Genomic DNA, 27,767 nt, shown 5'->3' on the forward strand with positions numbered 1-27,767 from the left:
AAATTTTAAGTGACTTCCATCTGCATCATAGGTAGAAAAAAAAATTGCCGCAAATTAACATATAAATCACAGTTCCAATCTAATGCATCAGTATTTTTCCATATTCAAATTCCACACATTTAATTTAAAAAAAAAAACCTCAGAAATCAGCAAATTACCTCGAATGTAGCTCTGTGCTGCCATTATTATATTTGCTTCCTCTTTCCCAGACACCAAAGTCAGGCACACGGTAAACTCTTTCCACACAAAATACAAGGTTTTGAATAAAAGAGACCTAAAAGAAAATAAATGAAACATAAGGACACACTCAATAACAGGACATAGGCTGGGTGCAGTGGCTCACGCCTGTAATCCCAGCACTTTGGGAGGCTGAGGCAGACGGATCACATGAGGTTGGGAGTTTGAGACCAGCATGACCAACATGCAGAAATCCATCTCTACTAAAAAATACAAAAATTAGGGGTCCATTCCAAGATGGCTAAATAGAAACAGCTCCAGTCTGCAGCTCCCAGTGTGATGAACGCAGAAGATGGGGCGATTTCTGCATTTCCAACTTAGGTACCTGGTTCATCTCACTGGGACTGGTTGGACAGTGGGTGCAGCCTATGGAGGGCCAGCTGAAGCAGGGTGGGGCATCGGCCAACCCGGGAAGCACAAGCAGTCAGGAGATTTCCCTCTCCTAGCCAAGGGAAGCCGTGACAGACTGTACAGGAAAACTGGGACACTACCACCTAAATACTGCGCTTTTCCAATGGTCTTAGCAAACGGCACACAAAGAGATAATATCCTGTGCCTGGCTCAGTGGGTCCCACGGCCACGGAGCCTTGCTCACTGCTAGCACAGCAGTCCGAGATCAAACTGCGAGGCGGCAAGCCCGACTGGGTAAGGGAGTCTGCCATTGCGGAGGCTTGAGTAGGTAAATAAAGCAGCCAGGAAGCTCCAGGTGGAGCCCACCACAGCTCAAGGAGGGCCCCTGCCTCTGTAGACTCCACCTCTGGGGGCATGGTGTAGCTGAACAAAAGGAAGCAGAAACTTCTTCAGACTTTAATGTCTCTGTCTGACAGCTCTGAAGAGAGCAGTGGTTCTCCCAGCACAGTGTTCGTGCTCTGAGAATGGACAGACTGCCTCCTCAAGTGGGTCTCTGACCCCCCGTAGCCTAACTTGGAGACACCGCCCAGTATGGGCCGACTGACACCTCATACAGCCGGGTGCCCCTGTGACAGGAAGCTTCCAAAGGAAGGATCAGGCGCAATATTTGCTGTTCTGCAATATTTGCTGTTCTGAAGCCTCCACTGGTGATACCAAAGGAAACAGGGTCTGGAATGGACCTCCAGCAAACTCCAACAGACCTGCAGCTGAAAGACCTGACTGACAGAAGGAAAACTAACAAACAGAAATGAATAGCATCAACATCAATGAAAAGGACATCCAATCCAAAACCCCATCTGTAGGTCACCATCATCAAAGACCAAAGGTAGATAAAACCACAAAGATGGGGAGAAACCAGAGCAGAAAAGCTGAAAATTCTAAAAACCAGAGTGCCTCTTCTCCCCAAAAGGATCGCAGCTCCTCACCAGCAATGGAACAAAGCTGGATGGAGAATGACTTTGATGATTTGACAGAAGTAGGCTTCAGAAAGTTGGTATAACAAACTTCTCCGAGCTAAAGGAGGATGTTTGAACCCATTGCAAGGAAGCTAAAAAGATTAGATGAATGGCTCACTAGAATAAACAGTGTAGAGAAGACCTTAAATGACCTGATGGAGCTGAAAACCATGGAACAAGAACTACATGACACATGCACAAGCTTCAGTAGCCAATTCAATCAAGTGGAAGAAAGGGCATAAGTGACTGAAGATCAAATGAATGAAATGAAGTGAGAAGAGAAGTTTAGAGAAAAAAGAGTAAAAAGAAATGAACAAAGCCTCCAAGAAATATGGAACTATGTGAAAATACCAAATCTACGTTTGATTGGTGTATCTGAAAATGATGTGGAGAATGGAACCAAGTGGAAAACACTCTTCAGGAATTTATCCAGAAGCCCCAACCTAGCAAGGCAGGCCAACATTCAAATTCAGGAAATACAGAGAACACCACAAAGATCCTCCTTGAGAAGAGAAATCCTTCCTTATTCCTTATATAAAAATTAATTCAAGATGGATTAAAGACTTAAATGTTAGACCTAAAACCATAAAAACCCTAGAAGAAAACCTAGGCAATACCATTCAGGACATAGGCTTGGGCAAGGACTTCATGACTAAAACACTAAAAGCAATGGCAACAAAAGGCAAAATAGACAAATGGGATCTAATTCAACCAAAGAGCTTCTGCACAGCAAAAGAAACTACCATCAGAGTGAACAGGCAACCTACAGAATGGGAGAAAATTTTTGCAATCTACCCATCTGACAAAGGGCTAATACCCAGAATCTACAAAGAAGTTAAACAAATTTACAAGAAAAAAATCAAACGACCCCATCAAAAAGTGGGTAAAGGATATGAACAGACACTTTTCAAAAGAAGACAATTATGCAGCCAATAGACACATGAAAAAAATGCTCATCATCACTGGTCATTAGAGAAATGCAAATCAAAACCACAATGAGACACCATCTCACACCAGTTAGAATGGGGAGCATTAAAAAGTCAAGAAACAAAAGATGCGGGAGAGGATGTGGAGAAATAGGAATGCTTTTACACTGTTGATGGGAGTGTAAACTAGTTCAATCATTGTGGAAGACAGTGTAGTGATCCTTCAAGGATCTAGAACTAGAAATACTGTTTGACCCAGCAATCCCATTACTGGGTATATACCCAAGGATTATAAATCACGCTACCATAAAGACACATGCACATATATGTTTATTGCAGCACCATTCAATAGCAAAGACTTGGAACCAATCCAGATATCCATCAGTGATGGACTGGATTAAGAAAATGTGGCACATATACATCGTGGAATACTATGTAGCCAAAAAAAAGAGAATGAGTTCATGCCCTTTGTAAGGACATGGATGAAGCTGGAAACCATCATTCTGAGTAAACTATTGCAAGGACAGAAAACCAAACACCGCATGTTCTCACTGATAGGTGGGAATTGAACAATGAGAACACTTGGACACAGGGTGGGGAACATCACACACCGGGGCCTGTTTTGTGGTGGGGGGATGGGGGAGGGATTGCATTAGGAGAAATACCTAATGTAAATGACGAGCTAATGGGTGAAGCAAACCAACATGGCACATGTATACATATGTAACAAACCTGCACATTGTGCACGTGTACCCTAGAACTTAAAGTATAATAAAAAAAAAAATACAAAAAGTAGCCAGGTGTGGTGGTGTATGGCTGTAATTCCAGCTACTCGGGAGGCTGAGGCAGGAGAATCACTTGAACCCGGGAGGCAGAGGTTGCGGTGAGCCAAGATCACCCCATTGTCACTCCAGCCTGGGCAACAAGAGTGAATCTCTATCTCAAAAAAACAAACAAAAAAACCAGACATTTAGATACTGAAAAATTACATACCAAATACATACTTGTCTCCCAACACATTTTCTTTTTTTTTTTTTTTTTTGAGACGGAGTCTCGCTCTGTCACCCAGGCTGGAGTGCAGTGGCCAGATCTCAGCTCACTGCAAGCTCCACCTCCCGGGTTCCCGCCATTCTCCTGCCTCAGCCTCCGGAGTAGCTGGGACTACAGGTGCCCGCCACCTCGCCCGGCTAGTTTTTTGTATTTTTTAGTAGAGACAGGGTTTTTCCGTGTTAGCCAGGATGGTCTCGATCTCCCGACCTCGTGATCTGCCCGTCTTGGCCTCCCAAAGTGCTGAGATTACAGGCTTGAGCCACCGTGCCCGGCCTCACATTTTCAATATGCTGAAATTTGTGTGATTATTACATTACTATGAATACTGTTTTTTTCTAATATTAAGCTCATTTAAGCTTAGAATCCAGTATTATACAGTATAGAAATAAAATTTAAATCCTCTCAATGCTCCAACTATCATTCTTCAACAATGTATCTATTATTGTTTTAAGGACTATACATCTTAAGTACTAAGAAAAGTATAAAGCATGCTTTTATACTAGATACAATATGTGTAATCTGAAATGTCCATATGAAATGTTAGTCTAAAACTTCAGAGATAAAAGAAAAGTACTTATCTGTTCTGTAAAGTGCCAGTTCCATGCTGGGTCTACCTTAAGTTCTGAGTCTGTTCATTAAGCCTGAAATCCAATCTTCCTCCTGCCTTTTGTATAGCTATAGGTACACTGTTATAAACTCAAAGCTCACAGGTGGAAGTGGGCTCCAACCAAAGGGCCAGGAGTCAGAGCTTCCATATAAAGATTTCAGACATGTGATAAAATTTATACTCTCAAAAGAAACTATGGAAGACAAAGATTAGGGTAAATTCTTAGTTAACAAAGTTCCTTTATTTTCATAAGGACAATTTCTTATGTGGGCTATGTCATGTGCGTCCATGTGAAGAGACCACCAAACAGGCTTTGTGTGAGCAACATGGCTGTTTATTTCACCTGGGTGCAGGCGGGCTGAGTCTGAAATGAGAGTCAGTGAAGGGAGATAAGAGAGGGGCTGTTTTATAGGATTTGGGTAGGTAAAGGAAAATTACAGTGAAAGGGGGGTTGTTCTCTGGCGGCCAGGAGTGGGGGTTACAAGGTGCTCAGTGGGGGAGCTTTTTGAGCCAGGATGAGCCAGGAAAAGGAATTTCACAAGATAATATCATCTCTTAAGGCAAGGACTGGCCATTTTCACTTCTTTTGTGGTGGAATGTCATTGGTTAAGGAGACAGGGCATTTGCACTTCTTTTGTGATTCTTCAGTTACTTCAGGCCATCTGGGCATATACATGCAAGTCACAGGGAATGCGATGGCTTGGCTTGGGCTCAGAGGCCTGACAGGCTACAGGTTCTGATTACAGGGTTTTAAATTTAGTCATCGCGTTAGGTTCAATATGGCAAACTGAATACACGCATCTGCCCACCCTTCAACACAAAACCCTTCTAAAGTGGCAATACAAATGTCTCACCTTCACCCCACACACATGTAATTAATATAATGTATATACTCTTAAGAAAGAAACAAGCTCAGAGTCAACAAACACAGAGATAAAGAGTTGATCAGGGATGAGTCTACTCAGGTTATCTCATGAAGGATGAATGGCTGGGGCACCTGAATCCATGATGTTTACACTCTCCTCCCCAACAGAGACATCTGCCCTCAGGGGCAAGAATACCTCCCTCATTTCAGTGAAGGAAAGAGCAACCAGGGTGTTGAGGCCTCACAGAAATAGAAGAGAGTGTGAGTTATTTCTAGATTTCTCCAAAACATGCACCTATTCCAGGACCACTTCACCAAAGAGTAGAACAGTACATCCCATAGTCAACTTTTTAAAATTTTGAATATTGATCAGGGTCCCCTCAGCTTACCAGACGCAGGCTACCTTGCCTATCTACCTTAAGGGAAACCTTCTTGTGTAAAAAACCTGCTCACTTTCATGATGTTAGCTATTTCATGGTCTTAAAAGTTACTTGGATTTTATAACACATACAGAAAATACTTGATAGTTTATCACGTCTCTAAGTTTAAAGCTTCGTGGCTGGGTGCAGTGGCTCATGCCTACAATCCTAGCACTTTGCCTGCTGGGGCAGGCAGATCGCTTGAGCCCAGAAGTTCAGTATCAGCCTAGACAACATAGCAAGACCTGTACAAAAAAAAATAAAAAATTAGCTGAGCATGGTAGCATTTGCTTGTGGTCCCAGCTGCTCAGGAAGCTGAGGTGGGAAGATTGCTTGAGCCTTGGAGGCTGAGGACAGTGAGCTGTGATTGTGCCACTGCACTCCAGCCTGGATGACAGAGAGATCTTGTCTCAACTTAAAAAAAAAAGAGAGAGAGAGAGAGATTTTCCATGTATGTTTACAATGCCTGCTTAAAATTCAGTGATTTTTCCATTCTAATCCTGAATACGTACAACCTGTACCTTTGCTTTTATACTCAATTATGAAATATTTCCACTTGAATTTCCCATTAAACAATATGTTCTAAACCCTTCCACCTGGAAGAACTTTTCAATTCTGCTTTTTTCCCATCAGATCACTCTTTGCCAGGCTCTCAGTCTAGAAATCTTGAGATCAACTTTGACTACTGTTCAATAAAATTTATAAGACGACATTGATCTGTACTGAGCTCCTGCAGTAGGCCCAAGAGACCAGACCAAAGCAGAATGTAGTCACTTATGCTAGGTGACACACAGCCAAACTAAACGTTGAAAGGGGCCAGTTTTCTGAAGAAAAAAAAAAAAAAAAAACAAAAACAGGAGATTCCCAGCAGCCAATCAGAAGGGGCCCAGTTTTCCTGAGCTGGCATGATAAGGAAGTCCTCTATATTTTAACCCTGTAAGGAAAGTAACTTTGAAACAACCAATCAGCTTTTTGTTTCCTGTTTCTGCTTTCTTGAACTCTTTTCTGCCTATGAAGCCAACCTCTTGAGCATAACTCATTGGAGAGCCTTTATCAGATCTTTGGAAGAAACGCTATCGATTCACGAGTCACTAATAAAAGTCAATTAGATCTTTTGAATTGTTGCAATTTTGTCTTTCGACACTACTGTTTCCTTTTAACCCCATATTCATTCCATAGGAAGCCTGCTATTTTTCACATTGCTTCTTTGATCAAAAAAGTTTTGTGAATCCTGACACAGTATTACAATTCTCATATTTGACATTCAAACCCTCTATATAATCTTCCCACTCCGTCCTCACAGAACTCTTTTCATTCCACAATCCTCCAACGGGAACCTGGGTTCTAATTGGGCTGGTTGGCCATTAATCTTGCTCATTTCCAAATGCAACACTTTTCTATGAATCTTCCTTCAGCCCCCGTTCAGAACTTTTCTTGGTGAAGTCTCTAATTTCTCCTAACTCTCACTATACTTACAGCCAAGACCACAGCTCTTAATTTTTGTTCCATGTGTGTTTTTTTTTCTCACCTCTAATTAGTACACAGGTCTACCATCCCTTACTTGCAATTCTAAAATACCCCAAGTTCTGAAATCCAATTGTTTTTTCTTAACTCATCTGTCAGCAATATCCAGAACTGAGATGAGATTAGCTTCCTTATGTTCCTCACTTTGCGTGAGTATGTATATGTCTTACTGCAAAAATATTAATGTGCAGATTCTGTCCTAAGTCATGCTGGGGTTATTATACAATAAAAGGTATCAAAACAGTGTACTTTTAAAAAATCCAGCAAGTTTTAAAATCTAAAACATATTTGGTTCAAAATGTTTCTTCACATAAGAAACTGTGGTCCTGTATAACTTCTCTGAACTCAGAAATGTAAATTTCTTGTAGTTCTCACACAAATAATACTATGATTTAGTAAGAACTGGGCTGCTGAGGAAGTATAACATTGTTAGAACATAAAAATAAAGATCGGCTCACGCCTGTAATCCCAGCACTTTGGGAGGCTGAGGTGGGTGGATCACCTGAGGTCGGGAGTTCGAGAACAGCCTGACCAACATGGAGAAACCCCGTCTCTACTAAAAATACAAAATTAGCTGGGTGTGATGGCACATGACTGTAATCCCAGCTACTTGGGAGGCTGAGGCAGGAGAATCACTTGAACCCGGGAGGCAGAGGTTGCTGTGAGCCGAGATCGCACCGCTGCACTCTAGTCTGGGCAACAAGAGCAAAACTCTGAGGAGTGGAAAAATACTGAATATCAGAGGTCAGAAAAGTCAGGAAACTCCCCTTAATGCTAAAACAACAAGGTTATCTAGAAAGCCCCTAGCAGGGCAAGCGGCCGTTTGTGGTTTGGTCAAAGGGTGGGAACCAATGAACAACTGACTAATGTTTAACTTTAAATGTCAGCCAATTGTAAACCTACAACTGTAAAAATCCCCAGTGACTCTGTAACTTGCTGTAACTTGTTTGTGTCTGACTATAAAAGACGGCTGAACACCGAGCTCGGGGTCTCTCCCTAGGATCTGATACCTAGCTGGAGGGAACCGAGTTCGAACTCGAAATAAAGCGATCCCTGCCACTTGGCTTTGTCTCTGGACTCTGGTGGTTGCTTTCGGGTCATCGTGGGTCTGGGCATTACATCTTGGGGGCTCGTCCGGGATTGCCCCTAAGCCCACCAGACCCCAGGCCAATGGGTCATCGCAAAAGTGAGTAAGCCGTCTCTGTTTATACGTTGTCTGTCTGCCTCTGAATAATCCCGTGGGGTCTGTATATGAGACTGATCTAGTCCTGGCGGATGTGCTATAGGACAGTCAGTGGAGGCCAGTGGGAGACGTCCTCCGGTACTCATCTGGGGCTCTGTATTCTGTGGCCCATCTGCTTCTGGTCGGGTCCTAAGCCCGAGATGCACTAGCGATCAATATATCTTGGTTGTTGGAAGTTATCTGTTGCACGTCCCTTACTAATTTACCTTGATTTACAGGAGCTTCGGAGCCAGTCCTGTACCAGGCACTAATATCCCTTACCACCCATCTTCTATCAACAGGACTTCCTCGGAATGGGCAACTCCCAGACCACACCACTTTCTCTCCTTGTTAATAATTTTAAAGATGTGAAAGCAAGGGGGCATGATCTCAGTATAGAACTTAAAAAGGGAAAATTAATAACCCTCTGCCGCTCTGAGTGGCCCACCTTCAGCGTAGGCTGGCCAGCCGAGGGGACTTTTTGCCTCCCCATTATCCTCCAGGTAAAATCAAGGGTTTTCCTGCCAGGTCGTTTGGGACACCCAGATCAGATCCCCTACATTTTAGTCTGGCAAGATCTGGTGGAAAATCCGCCCCCGTGGCTAGCTCCCTTTCTGCTGACCTCTGAACCCTGTAAAACCCTAGTCGCGCAACCAACTGGGACCACCAAAAGACCAAAAACTCCAACTGCCCCCTTGCCCCCTGTGTTGCCTGACAGCCAGGACCTCGCATTCTTGGAACCCCCGCCTTATCCTCTCCCTCCCGGACCCCATGCCCAAGCCCAACCAGCCACACTCCCAGGAAGCCATGAGGGCCGAGAAGCGGCCGCGGCGCCAGGAGAAACTGAAAGTGAACATGGCTCGGGAGGGCCAGCAGGGTGAACGCGCGGGCGTGTCCAGCGTGAGGCAACTCCGCGAGTTCCCGATTCCACTGTAGCGCTCCCCTTAAGGGAAATAGGACCCCCAATGACACAGGTAACCCTAGACTCCAGTATTGGCCATTCTCTACCAGTGACCTGTACAACTGGAAGACTCAGAATGTCCGGTTCTCTGATAACCCCGAGGACCTAACAGCCCTTCTAGTGTCATGTTCACTCATCAGCCCACCTGGGATGACTTCCAACAGCTCCTCTGCATTCTGTTCACAACAGAGGAACGGGAGAGAATCCAGGTAGAGGCTAGAAAGTTGGTTCCTGGAGATGACGGTCAACCGACTGCAAACCCCGACCTCATTAATGCAGCATTTCCCTTGACCAGGCCAACATGGGACTACAATACAGCAGAAGGTAGGGGAAAGCTACTCGTTTATCGCCAGACTCTAATGGCGGGTCTCCGGGCTGCAGCTCGCAAGCCCACTAATTTGGCTAAGGTATATTCTGTTTTACAGGGAAAGACAGAAAGCCCCGCTGTTTATCTAGAAAGACTAATGGAAGCCTTTAGACAGTATACACCCATAGATCCAGAGGCACCTGAAAATCAGGCAGCAGTCATTATGTCCTTTGTCAACCAGGCGGCCCCAGATATTTAAAAAAAGCTACAAAAATTAGAAGATTTGGAGGGAAAACAGGTCCAGGACCTCCTTCGCATAGCACAGAGAGTTTACAAACAACAGAGATGCTCCAGAGGAAAGACAAATTAGGGCCACTGAGAAAATGACCAAAGTCCTGGCGGCGGTCATCCAAAAAGAACAACCACCGCCAGGAAGCACCCAATCCACGCATGCCCCTAGGCACAATCTGAGTAAAGACCAATGTGCATACTGTAAAGAAATTGGTCACTGGATAAAAGACTGCCCCAAAAAGAAACAGCACCAGCCAGGCCAAGGACAATGGCAGCCCAAATCTATGCTGATACTAGTTACCCAAGATACAGACTAGGGGAGATGGGGTTTGGATCCCCTCCCCGAACCTAGGGTAACTTTACAAGTGGAGGGGTCCCCGGTCCAGTTCCTGGTTGATACCGGGGCACAACATTCGGTCTTAGTCAAGCCCTATGGAAAGTTATCTTCCAACTCCTCCTGGGTTCAAGGGGTCACAGGAACCAAGAAATATCCATGGACAACCCAGAGAGCAGTAAACCTGGGAACCGGGAAAGTGTCCCATAGCTTCCTGGTCATCCCTGACAGCCCTTGTCCCCTGTTGGGGAGAGATCTGTTGACTAAAATGGGGGCACAAATCCATTTTTAACCAGAAGGGCCCAAAGTGACTGACTCCCAAAACAGGCCACTATCTGTTCTTACCGTAACTCTAGAGGATGAGTACCGGCTTCACCAGGAGTTAACGCCTCCTAACCAAAATATAGACTCCTGGCTCCAGAACTTCCTGGAGGCTTGGGCAGAAACAGGAGGGCTAGGGCTAGCAAAGCACCGTCCTGCCATTTTTGTTGAGCTTAAGCCCGGGATGGACCCTGTTCACGTGCACCAATACCCAACGGCCCTGGAAGCCAAAGAGAGAATTATACCACACATCCGCCGACTCCTAGATCATGGAGTCCTACGCCCCTGCCACTCACCATGGAACACTCCGCTGCTACCAATACAAAAACCCAACAGTAAAGAATATAGGCCGGTACAAGACTTAAGAGAAGTCAATAAAAGGGTAATGGACATACACCCGACGGTGCCAAATCCATACACCCTCCTAAGTACCTTGAGTCCTGAAAATCAATGGTATACTGTTTTAGACCTAAAAGATGCTTTTTTAAGCCTGCCTTTAGCCCCTAAAAGCCAGGAAATTTTTGCCTTTGAGTGGACAGACTCTGAGAGAGGCATAAGTGGCCAACTGATGTGGACCAGACTGCCACAAGGGTTCAAAAACTCCCCAACTCTGTTTGATGAAGCCCTCCACGAAGACTTGGGTGAGTACCGACGCCAACACACCAGTATAACTCTCTTGCAGTATGTTGATGATCTCTTAACAGCGGCAACATCCCCAGAGGCCTGCATCCAAGGAACCAAAGACCTCCTGAAAACCTTGGGAAACCTGGGTTATCGAGCCTCAGGTAAAAAGGCCCAGATCTGCAGGCCAGAGGTAACCTACTTGGGGTATCTACTTAGAGGGGGACAGCACTGGCTAACAAATGTTTGAAAAGAAACTGTCCTACAGATCCGCAGACCGCAGTCAACATGACAGGTAAGAGAGTTCCTGGGATCTGCAGGGTTCTGCAGACTCTGGATACCTGGCTTCGCTGAACTGGCAAAACCCCTCTATCAGGCTACCAAAGAGCAGCAGCCCTTCAATTGGACTGAAGAGGCTGAGCAAGCTTTCCAGCAAATCAAAACTGCTCCGCTCTCAGCCCCCACGCTGGGTCTTCCGGATGTCTCTAAGCCTTTCCACTTATACGTGGACGAAAGCCGGGGCATAGTGAAAACAGTATTAACTCAAAATTTAGGTCCCTGGCGCAGACCGGTTGCATACCTCTCAAAGAGACTGGACCCGGTAGCTGCAGGATGGCCTCCTTGCCTCCAGATGATTGCTGCAACACCCCTGATGGTCAAAGACGCTAACAAACTGGCCATGGGCCAAGAATTACAAGTCACCACCCCTCATGCTGTCGAAGGCATCCTCCAACAACCCCCTGACCGATGGCTCAGCAATGCTCGGCTTACCCATTATCAAGGGCTGTTACTAAACTCCCTCAGAATAACATTTAAGCCCCCAACAACCCTAAACCCAGCATCACTGCTGCCAGACCCAGACTTAAGTAAACTGCTCCACAACTGTGCTGAAATACTAGCCCAGGTACATGGAGTCAGAGAAGACCTCCAGGACTGACCGCTACCAGATGCAGACCTCACCTGGTTCACTGACGGAAGCAGCTTCGTTCACCAAGGACAGAGGTATGCGGGGGCGGCGGTAACCTCAGAGACTGAGATAGTTTGGGCTGAGCCTTTACCTCCAGGAACATCGGCTCAAAAGGCTGAGTTAATAGCCTTGGCACAAGCCCTGAAACTAGGCAAAGACCGTAAACTGACAGTATATACTGACAGCCGGTATGCATTTGCCACTGCCCACATACATGGGGCTATATACAAAGAGAAGGGGCTTCTCACAGCTGAAGGAAAAGACATTAAAAATAAAGAAGAAATCTTAAATCTTCTGGCTGCCCTTTGGGAACCCAAAAAGCTGGCTATCGTCCACTGTCCGGGACATCAAAAAGCCACTAACCCAGTCACTCGAGGAAACAACCTGGCTGACCAGACTGCAAAAGACGTGGCTAAAACCACTCCTCAGCTGCTGGCCCTCCAGCTGCCTGATCCCGGGCCCAGAGAGTTGCCCTTTCACCCAGAATACTCAGAAGAGGACTTCCAGTGGATAAGTAAACTCCCTGGAACACAGGTCAGTAATCAGTGGTGGAAAGATTCTAACAACAATACCATTCTCCCGGACAGGTTGGGGCAGCGCGTAATAGCACAAATCCACCGAAGCACTCATCTGGGCCCGCGGCGGATGTTAGATTTGATTCAACACGCTGGACTAAAAATTAAAAACGCCCCTGAAAAAGTAGATGCCACGCTTAAAAACTGTGTAGTATGTCAACTCAATAACGCCAGTCACGGGACCCAGATCACGGGAAAAAGACACAGGGGAGATAGACCTGGTATATATTGGGAAATTGACTTTACTGAAATAAAGCCAGGAAAATATGGATACAAATATTTACTAGTTTTTATAGATACATTCTCAGGATGGGCAGAAGCTTTTCCGACAAAAAAAGAAACTGCACAGATTGTGGCCAAAAAGATCCTAGAAGAAATCCTGCCCAGGTACGGCTTTCCAGTCATGATAGGGTTGGATAACGGGCCGGCCTTCACCGCAAAGGTAAGTCAGGGACTGGCTTCCATCCTTGGGGCTGATTGGAAACTACATTGTGCTTATCGACCCCAAAGCTCAGGTCAGGTAGAAAGAATGAATAGAACATTAAAAGAGACCCTAACTAAATTGACCATGGAGACTGGCGCTAACTGGGTAGTCCTCCTCCCCTACGCTCTGTTCCGGGCACGTAACTCTCCTTATAAACTAGGACTTACCCCTTATGAAATAATGTATGGCAAACCACCCCCTATCCTCCCTAACCTTAAAGACAATCTCCTCAAAGCTGACACAGATAATGGTCTTGAACTTTTGTTCTCCTTACAAGCCCTACAGAGAGTTCATGAGGAAGTCTGGCCCAAGCTAAAAGAACTATATGAAGCTGGGCCTCCACCCATTCCACATCAATACAAACCGGGAGACTGGGTCCTCGTCAAGCGCCACCGACAAGAAACCCTAAACCCCGGTGGAAAGGACCATTCCAGGTGATCCTGACTACGGCCTATGGCCCTCAAAGTGGAAGGCATCGCCGCCTGGATTCATCACACCCATGCCAAGCCTATAGACCCGCTCTCGGACCTTGTTACATCCTTGATGGGAGAGGCAGCAACCTGGACAGTTGACCGGACCAAAGAAAACCCTCTAAAACTTGTTCTACGCCGTCAGCAACCTAAACTGTAACTATGACACCTACCTCCTTTATAACTCTTCTACTCTTATGGATCCCTTGTGGGGAGACCCAGGCGAACCCGGCAACATCCCCTTTCGCTTGGCGTTTCTTCCTGACTGAGAACTGGACCAATTATGCTCAGACAGAACAAAAGGGCTATGTATTAGGCACTGCTGACTGTCCCCCGGGGGGTTGTAGCACTCCCATCCATCTAAATTTCACTGATTTTAAACACCAGCCAGGAAAAGCAGCACCCGCAATTTGTTTCCTCTTTGACCAAACACTCTCTTATTGTAATAACTCATGGGTAGAACAAAGTGTCGGCTGTCCATATAGGTCCTGCAAAATCCACACCGTTAAAATCCTAAAAACTTCTGAGTCCCTATCCAGTCAAACGTGGCAGTCACACAATTTCTTTAAAACCACATCAGGCTATACCTGGGTTATCTGGGACCCCTGGGACTCCCGCTGGACTTCCCAGCAAAAAGGGGCTATGTACTTGACTTCAGGAACTACCTGGCCTAGTAGCCGTCTCTTTCTCTGGCATTCCCTTGTTCAGATCCAGACCACCCTACACGCGGCTATACAGAACCAGGAAAGGGAATTAAATGTCCAGCTTTCAACTTTAACTCCTACCCGCCCCTTTTCCTGGTTATCCCTATTAAGGGTTAGAAATCGCAAGCGCCACTGGCCTAGGCAATCTCTCTGCATGCTTCTTCTGTGCGGCTCTAGGGTGACCGCCGTTAACCGCAGTTCCACTTCCAGGACCGTCTAATGTTTCTCTCAGCCTAAACCCTAACAATAGCCACCTACCACCCCCGATCCCTGACGTCCCCTTGTTCCTAAACCCTGGACAGACACAAGTTTCCTTTTGTTATTCAAATGCCGGCACTACCCTCTGTAATATAACTTCCACTCCCAACTCAGCCCTCTTTGCCCCTCCCAGTTCTTTCTTCTGGTGCAATGGGACCCTATATAAGAACCTTTCCACTCAGGCCACTATAACCCTACTGTGTCTCCCTGTCACGCTAGTCCCCCAACTAACCTTGCGCACCCCTGCAGAATTTTCTAGGTGGGACTCCGCCCTTTCCCTAGACCAAAACGAGCTATATTCCTCCCCCTAGTAGCCAGAGTCTCACTCACCACGTCCTTAGTTGCTGCAGGACTAGCCGGGGGAGCTTTAGGTCACTCCCTTATCAGCACTGCAAAACTCTCTCATCAATTCTCCATAGCTATGGAAGCTTCCGCTGAATCCCTTGCCTCATTACAGAGATAATTGACTTCCCTTGCCCAAGTTACTTTACAAAACCGCCGTGCACTAGAACTGTTAACGGCCGAAAAAGGAGGGACCTGTCTTTTCCTCAGAGAAGATTGTTGTTTCTACATAAATGAATCTGGACTCGTAGAAACGCGAGTTCAACAACTACATAAACTCAGCCTAGAATTGCAGAAACAACAATTCACCTCTGCTGCCAACAGCTGGTGGAATTCCTCCATGTACTCCCTTCTAGTGCCCCTCATAGGACCATTCATAAGTATACTTCTCTTACTCACTATAGGACCATGTATAATAAACAGATTAACAAACTTTGTAAAAGAAAGACTCAACACTGTCCAGCTTATGGTCCTGACAGCCCCGTACCAACCTGTACTCACTGAGACTTCCGAGTCAGACATATAAGACCCAAGATTGGCTCTCAAGATACTAGAGAGAGGGGGGAATGAGGAGTGGAAAAATACTGAATATCAGAGGTCAGAAAAGTCAGGAAACTCCCCTTAATACTAAAACAACAAGGTTATCTAGAAAGCCCCTAGCAGGGCAAGCGGCCCTTTGTGGTTTGGTCAAAGGGCGGGAACCAATGAACAACTGACTAATGTTTAACTTTAAATGTCAGCCAGTTGTAAACCTACAACTGTAAAAATCCCCAGTGACTCTGTAACTTGCTGTAACTTGTTTGTGTCTGACTATAAAAGACGGCTGAACACCGAGCTCGGGGTCTCTCCCTAGGATCTGATACCTAGCTGGAGGGAACCGAGTTCGAACTCGAAATAAAGCGATCCCTGCCGCTTGGCTTTGTCTCTGGACTCTGGTGGTTGCTTTCGGGTCATTGCGGGTCTGGGCATTACAACTCCATCTCTAAATAAATAAATAAATATCATAACCATTTCCAAGATCAGGATATTCTGTGTATTATTTTCAATTCTGACTCTATTATGTACTCAATGTTGTTTGTCCATTGTTCCATCTTCATACCAATTTCTAATTTCTGTTACCTTGCTTTGAAAGCATGTACCTTTGATATTCACTTCTGCAAAAAAGTATGTAGAGAAATATTTCTAATTTTAAAGAGCTAGAACAGTCAGATACAAACGTCGTCTGTGGTATTTTCAGGATATTTTAAGAGTATCATTAAAACAATAATGCCAATATCTGAAATACTTTCAAAACAGAGTTAAATGCAAATACAGTAGTATTTGAGATTGAATTAGAGTAATACTGTACTAAAAATCAAAATCTTAATGGACTTTATAAAATTTAAGGTATGTGTGCTAAGAAACAGGTTAGAGATTGAGAGGGACTTATATTGTATAAAATACAGTTTTAGTTAGTTCACCAAAACTCCAAAAGCAAACAATTATTTAACTCTCTCTCCATATATTGCTAAAAACAATCAGTATAATAAATCAGTATATTAAATCAGTATTAACTAAACTGTATAGTAACTCCTCAATTCTGAGAGATAGGCTCTTATAAACATCTATGGTAACACAATTTGTTAACAAGAAATTTATTACGGAGAAATTAGATAAGGAGATACTGAATTTAAAAATGACCACTGAATGTTCGCTAAAGTAAAACAATTCAGAGCAAGCACAAATGCTAAGTTTAAAGGAAGTTTTTGTTATATATGTTACATTAGTAATACTGGGTACTATACAAATGATTTCCATTTACTGTTCCTTTACCACTAGAAACATTTCAGGATTTCTCTTCCCCAAGTTTCAAAAAGATATTTGTCAGTTAATTTGGCTTAATGAAGGTAAGTGCTGATTGAAATGTCTTCTCCCCTGTGTCTTATACAGCTAAATACTTAAGGTTTTTATGATTTCACACATTCTTTAGTGTAACTGAGCCCTACCTGCAGTCAGTAGCTGCTCAGGAATAACAAAGCTTTGCCTAACCTTAATTTACTTCAAAAACACCCTCCCTGATACCCAAAGTGAAGTAGTTTTAGTCCTCCTTGTATTTCACTGCCATTTCTCCTTAGCTTATTTTTCCCTCACTCATTCATTTCTTATAACCTCAATAAATTTTATGTTATTTTGTCACATGTCCCTCAATTTCAATTTGTCTAATACTTTCCCATGATTGGACAGAAGTAATGCATTTTTTGGCAAGCATATCATAGAAATAATGCTGTGACTTTCTTAAAGCATCATAGCACAGGATTCATGATGTCAATGTATCTTCTCGCTGGTGGTAACAACCACGATCACTTAGTTACAGCAGCTCCTACTTTATAATGTTATCATCTTTCCTTTGGTAGCTAATAAATATCTTGAGGAAAATGCTTTGGAACTATGTATATATCCTGTTTCTCCTCATAATTTTATCCACTAATTTCAGCATTTATCAGTGGATCTTGTTTACAGTAATTATCACTAGTTCTTGCCTAAAGCTTATTTTCTATTTCCCTCTTTATTTCTACATTTATGAATTAAAATCCTATCCTAACAGTTTTTTAATGCAACAGTGCTGCAATGAAATTTTAGTATGTCTCTACGAAAGAGCTTCCCAATCATTTAGACATCATGGTACATACAGAAATAATATTTCTATACATACATTGAAGTAACTAGGCAAGACTCCTGGCAGCCAGAGGTTATCGGCCAGGGAGGTATGGCTAAGTCTAGGCCCCATCAACACCTTTAGGATGAAGACTCATTACCATGGCAAATCTGTAACCCCTTCCGAGTTGGGGTGGGAGCTCTCCAGATGCCACTGAAGCCGCCCAAGCCACAGCTGAAGACCAGGGCATCTCTGTACTCTTGGGGCCCGGGAAGAGTGGGGAGCCCCACCATCCTGGGTGCAGCTGCAGCCGCCCAAGTTGTGGCTGCGGACCCAGGCCTCCTGCTTCAATGAGCAGGCAGAACTCCTACCCTCCCAGGTGCAGCTGCAGCTGCCCAAGTTGTGGCTGTGGACCCAGGTCTCTCTGTGCTTTTGCGGGGCCGAGAGCAGGCAGGAGCCCTGCACCTCTGACACAGCTGAAGCCACCCAAACTGTGGCTGAGACCCAGGCATCTCTATACTCTTGGGGGCCCAAGAAACCCCCTCCCTGCCCTCGCAAGCTTGGAAGTATCTGCTCCTGCTGCTTGGCTTCTCCCTGCTGTCAGTGCCCACTATGATCCTGGAGCAAAGTCAGAGTCAAGCCCAGGATGCTGTAACAGCCCAGCCAGGTGTGCACAAGCTCAGGCTATGCAAACATGCCAGCCTCCTGCAGCCTTGGACCCCTCCAGACTCTGGGCATTGATAAGCACCTAAGGGAAGCCAAGGCAGGGCTGACGGTGGCTTGGCGCTGGCCTGAAGGCCCTCCTTGGCACCTATAGCCTAGGTACCATGAACAGGCAGGAGGCAGACAGGTTCCTGGGCAGGTCCTTGGTGAGGGCCCACTTTCAGGCCAGGGACAGCGGAAGGCTGGGGGCTAGACTGCCAGTCCTGTGGACTGGAGTGGGAACATGTGGTGCCATTTTTGAGCCCAGCTATGGACCAACGGCATGCACTTCCCCCACTCCAGGGTCTTCTCTTTGCTAAGAGCTGGAGAGATGATGGCATGACCTGCTGAAAGGGAGGAGCAATTAACTCCAAAACCTCCTCTCTGTTGAGAGCTGCATCTGCTGAGAGCTGCAGAGATGATGGGATGACCTGCTTGCAGAGGGGAGCTTCCCACTCCATGGTCTCCTGCCTGCTAGGAGCTGAACACTTATCAGGATAACCCGGCTGCAGAAAGAAGCTACCCACTGCAGATCTCCTCTAAGCTGTTCCATTGTTCAATAAAGCTCCTCTTCATTTTGCTCACCCTCCACTTGACTGCATACCTCACTCTTCCCAGTCACAGGATAAGAACTTGGGACCCGAAAAATGGTGGGGCTAAAAGAGCTGTAACACAAATAGGGCTGAAACATGCCCCTTGCCCACCACATTGCGGCCCTTTGGGGAGCCCAGACCTGGGAGCTCCCTGAGCCAGGGCTGTGACTCCCTCTTTGGGGTCCTGTGGTTCCTGGCATCTCCAAGCTTCTGGGTGCCACCGTGTTCCCCAGTGCCAGCGGTGGAAGCTGCTTACAGTGCACCTGGTACAGCTGCAGCCTTGCAGAGAGCTAGCAATCCATGCCAACACCTGGAGCTGCCCACCCCATTGCAGCAGCCAGCATGTCTGACTGTACAGTGTCCAGACCCTACACTTGCTCACACACCCCTCACTGCTCCACATCTGGCTCATCCTTGGCAGGCATGGGATCCAGTCCAGTAGTGTGAGCCAAGTGGAATGAGCCCAGCGGGCTGGAGCAAACCTTGGGCAAAGGTGCCACTGGTCACAGAGGTTTCTGGCCAGAAAAGCAACACCCCAAGGATCCCATAACACTAAGGTATCATCTAAAAGCTGAACTGGTGAATTGTACACCAAGTGCACCTTCAATTTTACTAGATATTGTCAAATTGCTCTCCAAAGTAGTTATAAGAACTGATGCCCACCTCAAGAGGGCAGGGAATTATCAACACTTTGTATCCTTTACTGATAAGTAGGGTTATCTAACTCTTGTTACACAAGTCTGATGCATGTGAAGTGGCATATAATTAGGGTTTAAATTTTAATTTCCCTAATTAGGTATCCTAATTTCCCATAATGAGGGTTTTTTTAATTGGTAAGTAATAGTCCTTTATTCTACATACGTATCTTGTGTCAGATACATGTGTTACAAATGTCTTCTCTCAAGTCTTGGCTTTTCTCTTCAACTCATTTATTGTTGTTTTTTGATGAGCAGATTGTTACTTTAATGAATCAAATTGATTTTAAGTGTGTATGCATTTCACATTTTTTTTTTTTTTTTGAGACGGAGTCTCGCTCTGTTGCCCAGGCTGGAGTGCAGTGGCGCGATCTCGGCTCACTGCAAGCTCCGCCTCCCGGGTTCACGCCATTCTCCTGCCTCAGCCTCCCCAGTAGCTGGGACTACAGGCGCCCGCCACCGCGCCTGGCTAATTTTTTGTAGTTTTAGTAGAGACAGGGTTTCACTGTGGTCTCAATCTCCTGACCTTGTGATCCGCCCGCCTCGGCCTCCCAAAGTGCTGGGATTACAGGCGTGAGCCACCGCGCCTGGCGCATTTCACATTTTTATGTCTTACTGAAGAAAGCCTTCCCTTCCCTGAAATCAGAAACATATACTGTCCTAAAGTTTCTTCTCCAATAGTAGTTCTCAGATTATGATATAGGAAAATTAAGAGACCATGCAGTTAAAACTATTTTGCCTCTCATTGTCTCACACACGTAACATGAGTTTTCTAGTGGCTACATTATATATGTAACATTGCAATAGAGTGATGGCAAAAGCAGGTAGAGAATCCAAGTGTCTTCTATTAAGCCAAAATTTAGATATTTTCAAAAATGTAGAGCAATGCCATTATTTTCACTCAATTATTTTTATTTTGGAAATGTTATTTTTATTAAAATATTTATGTTAGCCTGTAATGGATTATTTAAAAATTAATAAAATAAATATACTTAATGTATCTTTTACTTTCTAATATAATAACTATCAACAGATATAAACACACACAATACAAATATAAGCATATAAGGTCAAACAAAAGCTCTATGGGGTTCTCAAAATTTTAAGAATATAAAGGATCTTCAGATTAAAAAGTCTGAACACCCTTGCTCTAAAAGTATAATCTTTGTGCCTTTCACAATTCACACCTGGGAACTGATTGTCACATAAAAAGAGGCTTCCAATATCTTTTATAAAAATAATGGAAACCCATTTATTGATGAGACCATCCTATGGCTCTGGAAAGCCTACACTTCCATAAATCTAACTCCATATATGTATGTGTGTGCAGGAGGGGTGTATATAAGTCATTTCTGGACCCTCAATTCTGTTCTACTGACAACACGTCTAGCACCATATCAATATCACATTGTTGAACTTCCATGGATGTATGGCTTTTATATCCGGTAAAGTAAGTCTCCCTTCATATTTTTCCTTCTCCAAAATCGCCTTGTGTATTTTACAGTTTATTCTTCTAAATAAACTTTAGGATGAGTTTATCAAATTCCATGAAAATTCTGTTGAGACTTCTATGGAAATTTTGTTGAGTTTAGAGATTAATAACACAGCAAAAATCAGTATCTTTACATTATTAAGCATTCTTGTGTATTGACATTATTTATGCTAATATTTATTTAGATCTTCATTTTATGATCAAAGTTTTATAATTTTGTCCATCTGATATTAGGTTCCTTCTCAGGTACTTTAGAGTGTAATATTTACTTTACATTAGACCAATTTTCTAACTAGTTATTCCTGCTCTATAGACAAATCATTGCTCTCCATATGTTGATCATGTATCTAGCTTTGCAGCTACATTTTTAATGACTTTTAGTAGTTTAAGAATTCATTTCAATTTACTAGACATTTACTAGAAATTCATTTTAATTCACTAGAAATGAAAACTTTTTCATTTCTGCCATCGCCATCCACACCTATTACTTCTTGCTTTATTGCTTTGGCTAGGTCACCTGTACAATGTTAAACAGGAGTTTATTGGCCAGGCGCAGTGGCTTTCCCCTGTAATCCTAGCACTTTGGGAGGCTGCAGCAAGCGGATCACTTGAGGCCAGGAGGTCAAAAACAGTCTGGGCAAAACCCATCTCTACTGGGTTGGCTAAACCCCATCTCTACTAAAAATACAAAAACTAGCCACGCATGGTGGCACACTCCTGTTATCCCAGCTACTAAGGTGGCTGAGACATGAGAACTGCTTGAACTCGGGGGGCAGAGGTTGCAGTAAGCTGAGATCACGCCACTGTAATCTAGCTTGGATGACAGAGCGAGACTCTGTCTCAAAAAAAAAAAAAAAAAAAAGGAGTTTATAAAATCAGTATCTCCTTTTCTTATCCCTCAAACTAAACGGTCTGCTTCTAATGGGATATCTGCTGTAGATTTTTGGTAGATATATTTTACTAGATTAAGAAAATTCCATTTTATTAGAATGCTTTTCATGAATAGGTGATGAATTCTTCACCAAATATGTTTTCTGCACCTATTGAAATGGTTATATGGTTTTTCTTTCTTCCTTAATTTGCTAATGTGATGAGTTACACTAATGGATGTTCTCATTTTAAATCATCGTTGCATTTCTAAGATTAAACATTACTTGGTCCTGGCACACGATGCTAGCTGATCACCAATATCTAGTCTCTCTTCCTTTCTTAATAAAACCCTGATTTTAACTTCATAAGACTCCACAGCAGCAGGAATGGTTATGTGACCAAGTTCTGGTCAATGAGATTATACAGATGTCATGGGACCAAGCTTCCAGAAACTTAAAAAATATATGTTTTTTAGGCTGGGTGGCTGGGTGCAGTGGCTCACGCCTGTAATCCCTGCACTTTGGGAGGCCAAGGTGGGTAGATCACGAGGTCAGGCGATCAAGACCATCCTGGCCAACATGGTGAAACCCTGTCTCTACTAAAACACAAAAAGTTAGCCAGGCATGGTGGTGTGTGCCTGTAGTCCCAGCTACTCAGGAGGGTGAGGCAGGGGAATCCCTTGAACCCAGAAGGCAGAAGTTGCAGTGAGCCAGTATCACGCCATTGCACTCCAGCCTGGCGACAGAGCAAGACTCTGTCTCAAAAAAAAAAAAAAAAAAAAAAAAAAAAATTTTAAAGATTTTTGTAGCGATGAGTTCTTGCTTTATTGCCAAGGCTGGTCTCAAATTTGTGGCTTTAAGTGATCCTCCCACTTCAGCCTCCCAAAGAGCTGGGATTAGAGATGTGAGCCACTGCACCTGGCCTAGAAACTTTTTTAAAGCTTATTCCTCTTTTTTGATTCTTACATACAAGTGTAGACACGATACCTAAAGGAATACCAGCTATATTATGATTATTTGGATAAATGTCTCCTGCCAAATACAGCAGAGGGATAGAAAAGGAATCCATATCCTTGATGACCATTAAAGCCTAGGAAAACACTTCCAATCCCCATAGAGTTTTTGGTATATAAAATAAATCCTGGCCAGGCATGGTAGCTCACGTCTGTAATCCCAGAACTTTGGGAGGCTGAGGCAGGTGGATCATGAGGTCAGGAGTTCAAGACCAGCCTGGCCAAGATGGTGAAACCCAGTCTCTACTAAAAATACAAAAATTATCCAGTGCCGTGGCAGGTGCCTGTAATCCCAGCTCGGGAGGCTGAGGCAGAAGAATCGCTTGAACCTGGGCGGCAGAGGTTGTAGTGAACTGAGATCACGCCGCGGTACTTACGCCTGGGTGAAGAAAGAGATTCTGACAAAAAAAAAAAAAAAAAAAAATCCTTTATTTATTGAAACCACTGTTGGTTGGGTTTTCTTTTATTTGTAGCCAAGTGAAACTTTAAATGATACCTTATCCATGACTCATTTACATTCTCATTCTGCATGTTTCCAAAAGAATACATGAAAAAAAAAATTGAGCCTGGTTTAAAATTTGATTTTTTCATACTAACCTCATCAACTTTTATAAAATTATACCAATCTCATAAAATTTATTGAGGAGCTTTTCCTATTTTATAAGGCAGGAGTTATATCTTCCTTTAAGCTTTGATAAAAATGTGCCTATTAACTAGCTAGAGAGTTATTCTCTTTTTGGAGAAGATGAAGAGAAAAAGGAAGATTTTTGAAAAACGATTTACTTTCTTCAAAGGCTACTGATCATGCATTCCTAGGGAGGTTCAAGAGAGCAAGGAGTAAAAAAAATCTCAGCTATTACAATAAGGTCTGGCCCCTCAAAGCTCAATTCTACCCAACAAAATCTTACTCTTTAGTATTTAATTTCTCACATTAGGGAGAATTTAAATTAAATAGTTTTCCCTTCCTTGGAGGCTACAACAAAAATAACAACAACAATAAAAAGCTTAAGAAACACTGTTATAAGTCTATTTCATTATTCAATTTCTTTCTAAGTCACTTATAGTAACTATTTCTTTGCCAGGGCTGCCATATAAAAAATACCAGTCTGGGTGGCTTAAGTAACAGAAATTTCTCTTTCCACAGTTCTGACCGTGGGAAGTCTAAGAGCAACGTGTTGGCAGGTCTGGTTTCTCCTGAGGCCTTGCTCCTTGGCTATCAGAAGTCCATCCTCCTGCTACTTTGTCCTCATGTGGCCTTTCCTTTGTGCACACACACTCCTGGTATCCCTTTCTACATCCAAATTTACCTCTCTTATGAGGACACCAGTCAGACTGGATTAGGGTTCACCCAAGGGCCTCATTTTAATTTACCTCTTTAAAGACCCTACCTTTAAAACACTATGTTTATATCTCCAAATAGTCACATTCTGAATGTATGAATCTTGAGGGGACCTAATTCAACCCAAAACAGTAAATTATGGTGTTTCTAGAACACATTCCATTTGGATAGTTTAAAATGTATTGCCATGTACTTTCTTATAGCAGATTCCTTTTTTCTCTTTTAATCTCTACTTTTTACAGTTATGTTCTCCTATTCATTGTGAATATTGTTTCTCTGTTTAACTATTCCTTATCTGCTTGGTAAATTTTTTAAGAGGTCAGTTTATACTGTTAATCTTTTTTAAAAAAATAAAGCTGTGGATTTTGAGAGTCTCTATCCTACCTTTATATTTGATACCATTATTCCTATTTTTATCTTTATTACTTTCTTCCTTCTACTTGTGCTTACGAAGGCATACTTTTTCTAACGTTTAAAATCGAATATTTAACTTAACAATTTTCCCATCATAACTCTTTTCTACTATCTGCTTGTGATATAGTTTGGATGTGTGTCCCCTCTAATCTCATGATGAATTGTAATTCCCAGTGTTGGAGGTGGGGCCTGGTTAGAGGCAAATAACTCAGAATAATTCATGGAGGCAGATTTCTTAAAAATGGTTTAGCACCATCCCCTTGGTGCTTTCCTGGAGATAGTGGGTGAGTTCTCACTAGATCTGGTGGTTTAAGTGTGTGGCACCTCCCTCCCCACTCTCTCTTGCTCCTGCTCTGGCCATGCAACTCACCTTCTCCCAGTTTGCCTTCTGCCATGAGTAAAAGCTCCCTGAGGCCTCTCCAGAAGCTGAGCTGATGTCAGTGCTACGCTTACAGAGCCTGCAGACCTGTGAGCCAATTAAACCTTTTTTCTTTATAAATTACCCAGTCTCGGGTATTTCTTTATAGCAATGCAAGAACGGCCTAATACAACATTCAAGGCTAAAAACTGCTCACCAGAAACACTTCAGCTATATACTACAAGTATTGATATGATGTGTTTTCACTTTTGTTCCATAGTATTTCTCAATTTCCATTTTCATTTTTTCTTGAAAACCATAAAATAAAAGCTATTTTTTTTTCTTTTTGCTTTGTTGTTTAAGAGATGGAATCTTGCTCTGTCACTCGGGCTAGAGTTCAGTGGTGTCCTGATAGTTCACTACAGCCTTGAACTCTTGACGATGGGGACTGGTTGAGAGGGGAACCAGCTATATGATTAGAGGATTGAAACTTTCAGTCCCAACTCTCAACCTCCAGGAAGGGAACAGGAACTGAAGGTTGACCTTATCAGCAAAGGTGAATTTTTTTTTTTTTTTTTTTTTAGAAGAATCTCACTCTGTTGCCCAGGCTGGAGTGCAATGGTGCGATCTCGGCTCACTGCAAACTCTGCCTCCCAGGTTCAGGCAGATCTCCCTGCCTCAGTCTCACGAGCAGCTGGGATTACAGGTGTCTGCCACCAGGCCCAGCTAATTTTTGCATTTTTAGAGAGATGGGATTTCACCATGTTGGCCAGGCTGGTCTCCAGCTCCTGACCTCAGATATCCATCCGCCTTGGCCTCCCAAAGTGCTGGGATTACAGGCGTGAGCCACTGCACCCAGATGGCCTAGTCATTTTTTTTTTTTTTTTTTTTTTGAGACGGAGTCTCGCTCTGCCACCCAGGCTGGAGTGCAGTGGCCAGATCTCAGCTCACTGCAAGCTCCGCCTCCCAGGTTTACGCCATTCTCCTGCCTCAGCCTCCCAAGTAGCTGGGACTACAGGCGCCCGCCACCTCGCCCGGCTAGTTTTTTGTATTTTTTAGTAGAAACGGGGTTTCACCATGTTAGCCAGGATGGTCTCGATCTCCTGACCTCGTGATCTGCCCGTCTCGGCCTCCCAAAGTGCTGGGATTACAGGCTTGAGCCACCGCGCCCGGCCTTCATTTTTTTTTTAACCTAATTTTGAGGCCCTGGTTAGAGGCTGGTTAGTTCTTCTTGAGTAGCAGATCTATACCCCAACTACTTCCTGGATTAGTTCTCACACTGGACCATTATGTATCTACCCTAACTGCCCCAGGACCAGCTATCCTGCAAAGTGAGGAAACCCATACACAGGAGCCACAAAAGGTATTCAAATTAGCTAATCCATAGGGCACCCAAGAAACCTAGTTAACCCTCCCCTCCTCATCATGCATAAACTTGTGTGGTCCTACATGGGGGCTTTCTCTCATTCACAGCTATAAATAACAAAGAGAGTGCATTTCATCTAAAGATGAATAATGAAGAGTTGGGCTTTTCACTTAAGATGAACAAAGACTTGTGCTTTTCATCATTGCGTTGTTTTCGGCTACCAAAAAAAAAAACCCTTAAAGCTCATAAAACACAGGTTGGTGGGGCAGATTAATGGATATTAATGCCAAAGGTCATTTAGGGACCCAAGTTCCTTCCATCTCTTGTCCCCTAGGAGTTTTCTTGGACAGGGGAGAAAAGAGTTATTTTTATCTATTTTGTATAAGATGTGTTTTGTTCAATTCAGATTGACAGTCATCATCTCTTCAAATAGTGCTTTTCCCCAATTCCCTCCATTTTGAAATAGATTTACCTTATTTCATACATTTCCCCTATTTATACATCTGTTAACACTGATAGAAAGTAGTTACCTTTTTAATGCTCTGGCATTGTTGAAGAAAAAGTCACGCTCTTCCTAAAACAGTGATCACTTGTGGGCAAAAACTCCAGACATATTAAAATCAAAGAATAAATCTTTTCTTAGCTAAACTGTACCCTGCCTCCTGCTCAAAATATTAAAATAGTTTGTCCTTGGGGAGGAGTTCTCCCTCTCCTGCAGGTGACAAGTGAACCCTATGCAATACTAAAGAACTTTCATCCAAGAATTTCAAGATTTTAGGGAAAAAATGGATAATGTATGTCTTTATAATAAAAATTCTACTGAAAATTCACAAACTTTGCCTGATTCAGGATACTAAAGCCAACTAAAAAGTAATAGCCACTTTTCAATAACACTAGATACCAAATAATATAATTTGATTTAAAATTCCCATAAAAGAATTTTTTTTTTTGTTTTTTTTTTTTTTTTTTTTTTTTTGAGGAGGAGTCTCGCTCTGGTCACCACGGCTGGAGTGCAGTGGCGTGATCTCGGCTCACTGCAAGCTTCGCCTCCCGGGTTCCCGCCATTCTCCCCGCCTCAGCTCCGAGTAGCCTGGGACACTACAGGCGCCCGCCACCTCGCCCGGCTAGTTTTTTGTATTTTATAGAAGAGACGGGGTTTCATTCACCGTGTTAGCCAGGAGTGGTCTCGATCTCCTGACCCTCGGTGATCCACACGCCTCGGCCTCCCAAGTGCTGGGATTACAGGCTTGAGCCACCCGCGCCCGGCCAGAATTTTTTTTTAAAATTTTTAAAAGAGTTGTAAAAATCTAGGCCGGGCGCGGTGGCTCAAGCCTGTAATCCCAGCACTTTGGGAGGCCGAGACTGGGCGGGGGGCGGGGAACGCGAGGTCAGGAGATGGAGACCATCCTGGCTAACACGGTGAAACCCCGTCTCTACTA

General features: G+C 43.7%; 1 protein-coding gene across 5 annotated transcripts in view; it reads right to left on the reverse strand.

Moving 5' to 3' along the window:
• The window catches only part of PHKB (phosphorylase kinase regulatory subunit beta), a 255,797-nt gene that overhangs the window by 159,531 nt on the left and 68,499 nt on the right, over window positions 1-27,767 (reverse strand). For all 5 annotated transcript variants that reach the window (XM_030925696.1, XM_010354865.2, XM_010354864.2 and 2 more), the window contains one exon: window positions 159-274. In XM_030925696.1, coding sequence (XP_030781556.1) covers window positions 159-274 — 116 coding nt within the window. The remainder of the gene's footprint in view (window positions 1-158; window positions 275-27,767) is intronic.

Source organism: Rhinopithecus roxellana, chromosome 20 (genome assembly GCF_007565055.1).
Source record: "Rhinopithecus roxellana isolate Shanxi Qingling chromosome 20, ASM756505v1, whole genome shotgun sequence".
In the NCBI taxonomy this organism is placed as follows: Eukaryota; Metazoa; Chordata; class Mammalia; order Primates; family Cercopithecidae; genus Rhinopithecus; species Rhinopithecus roxellana.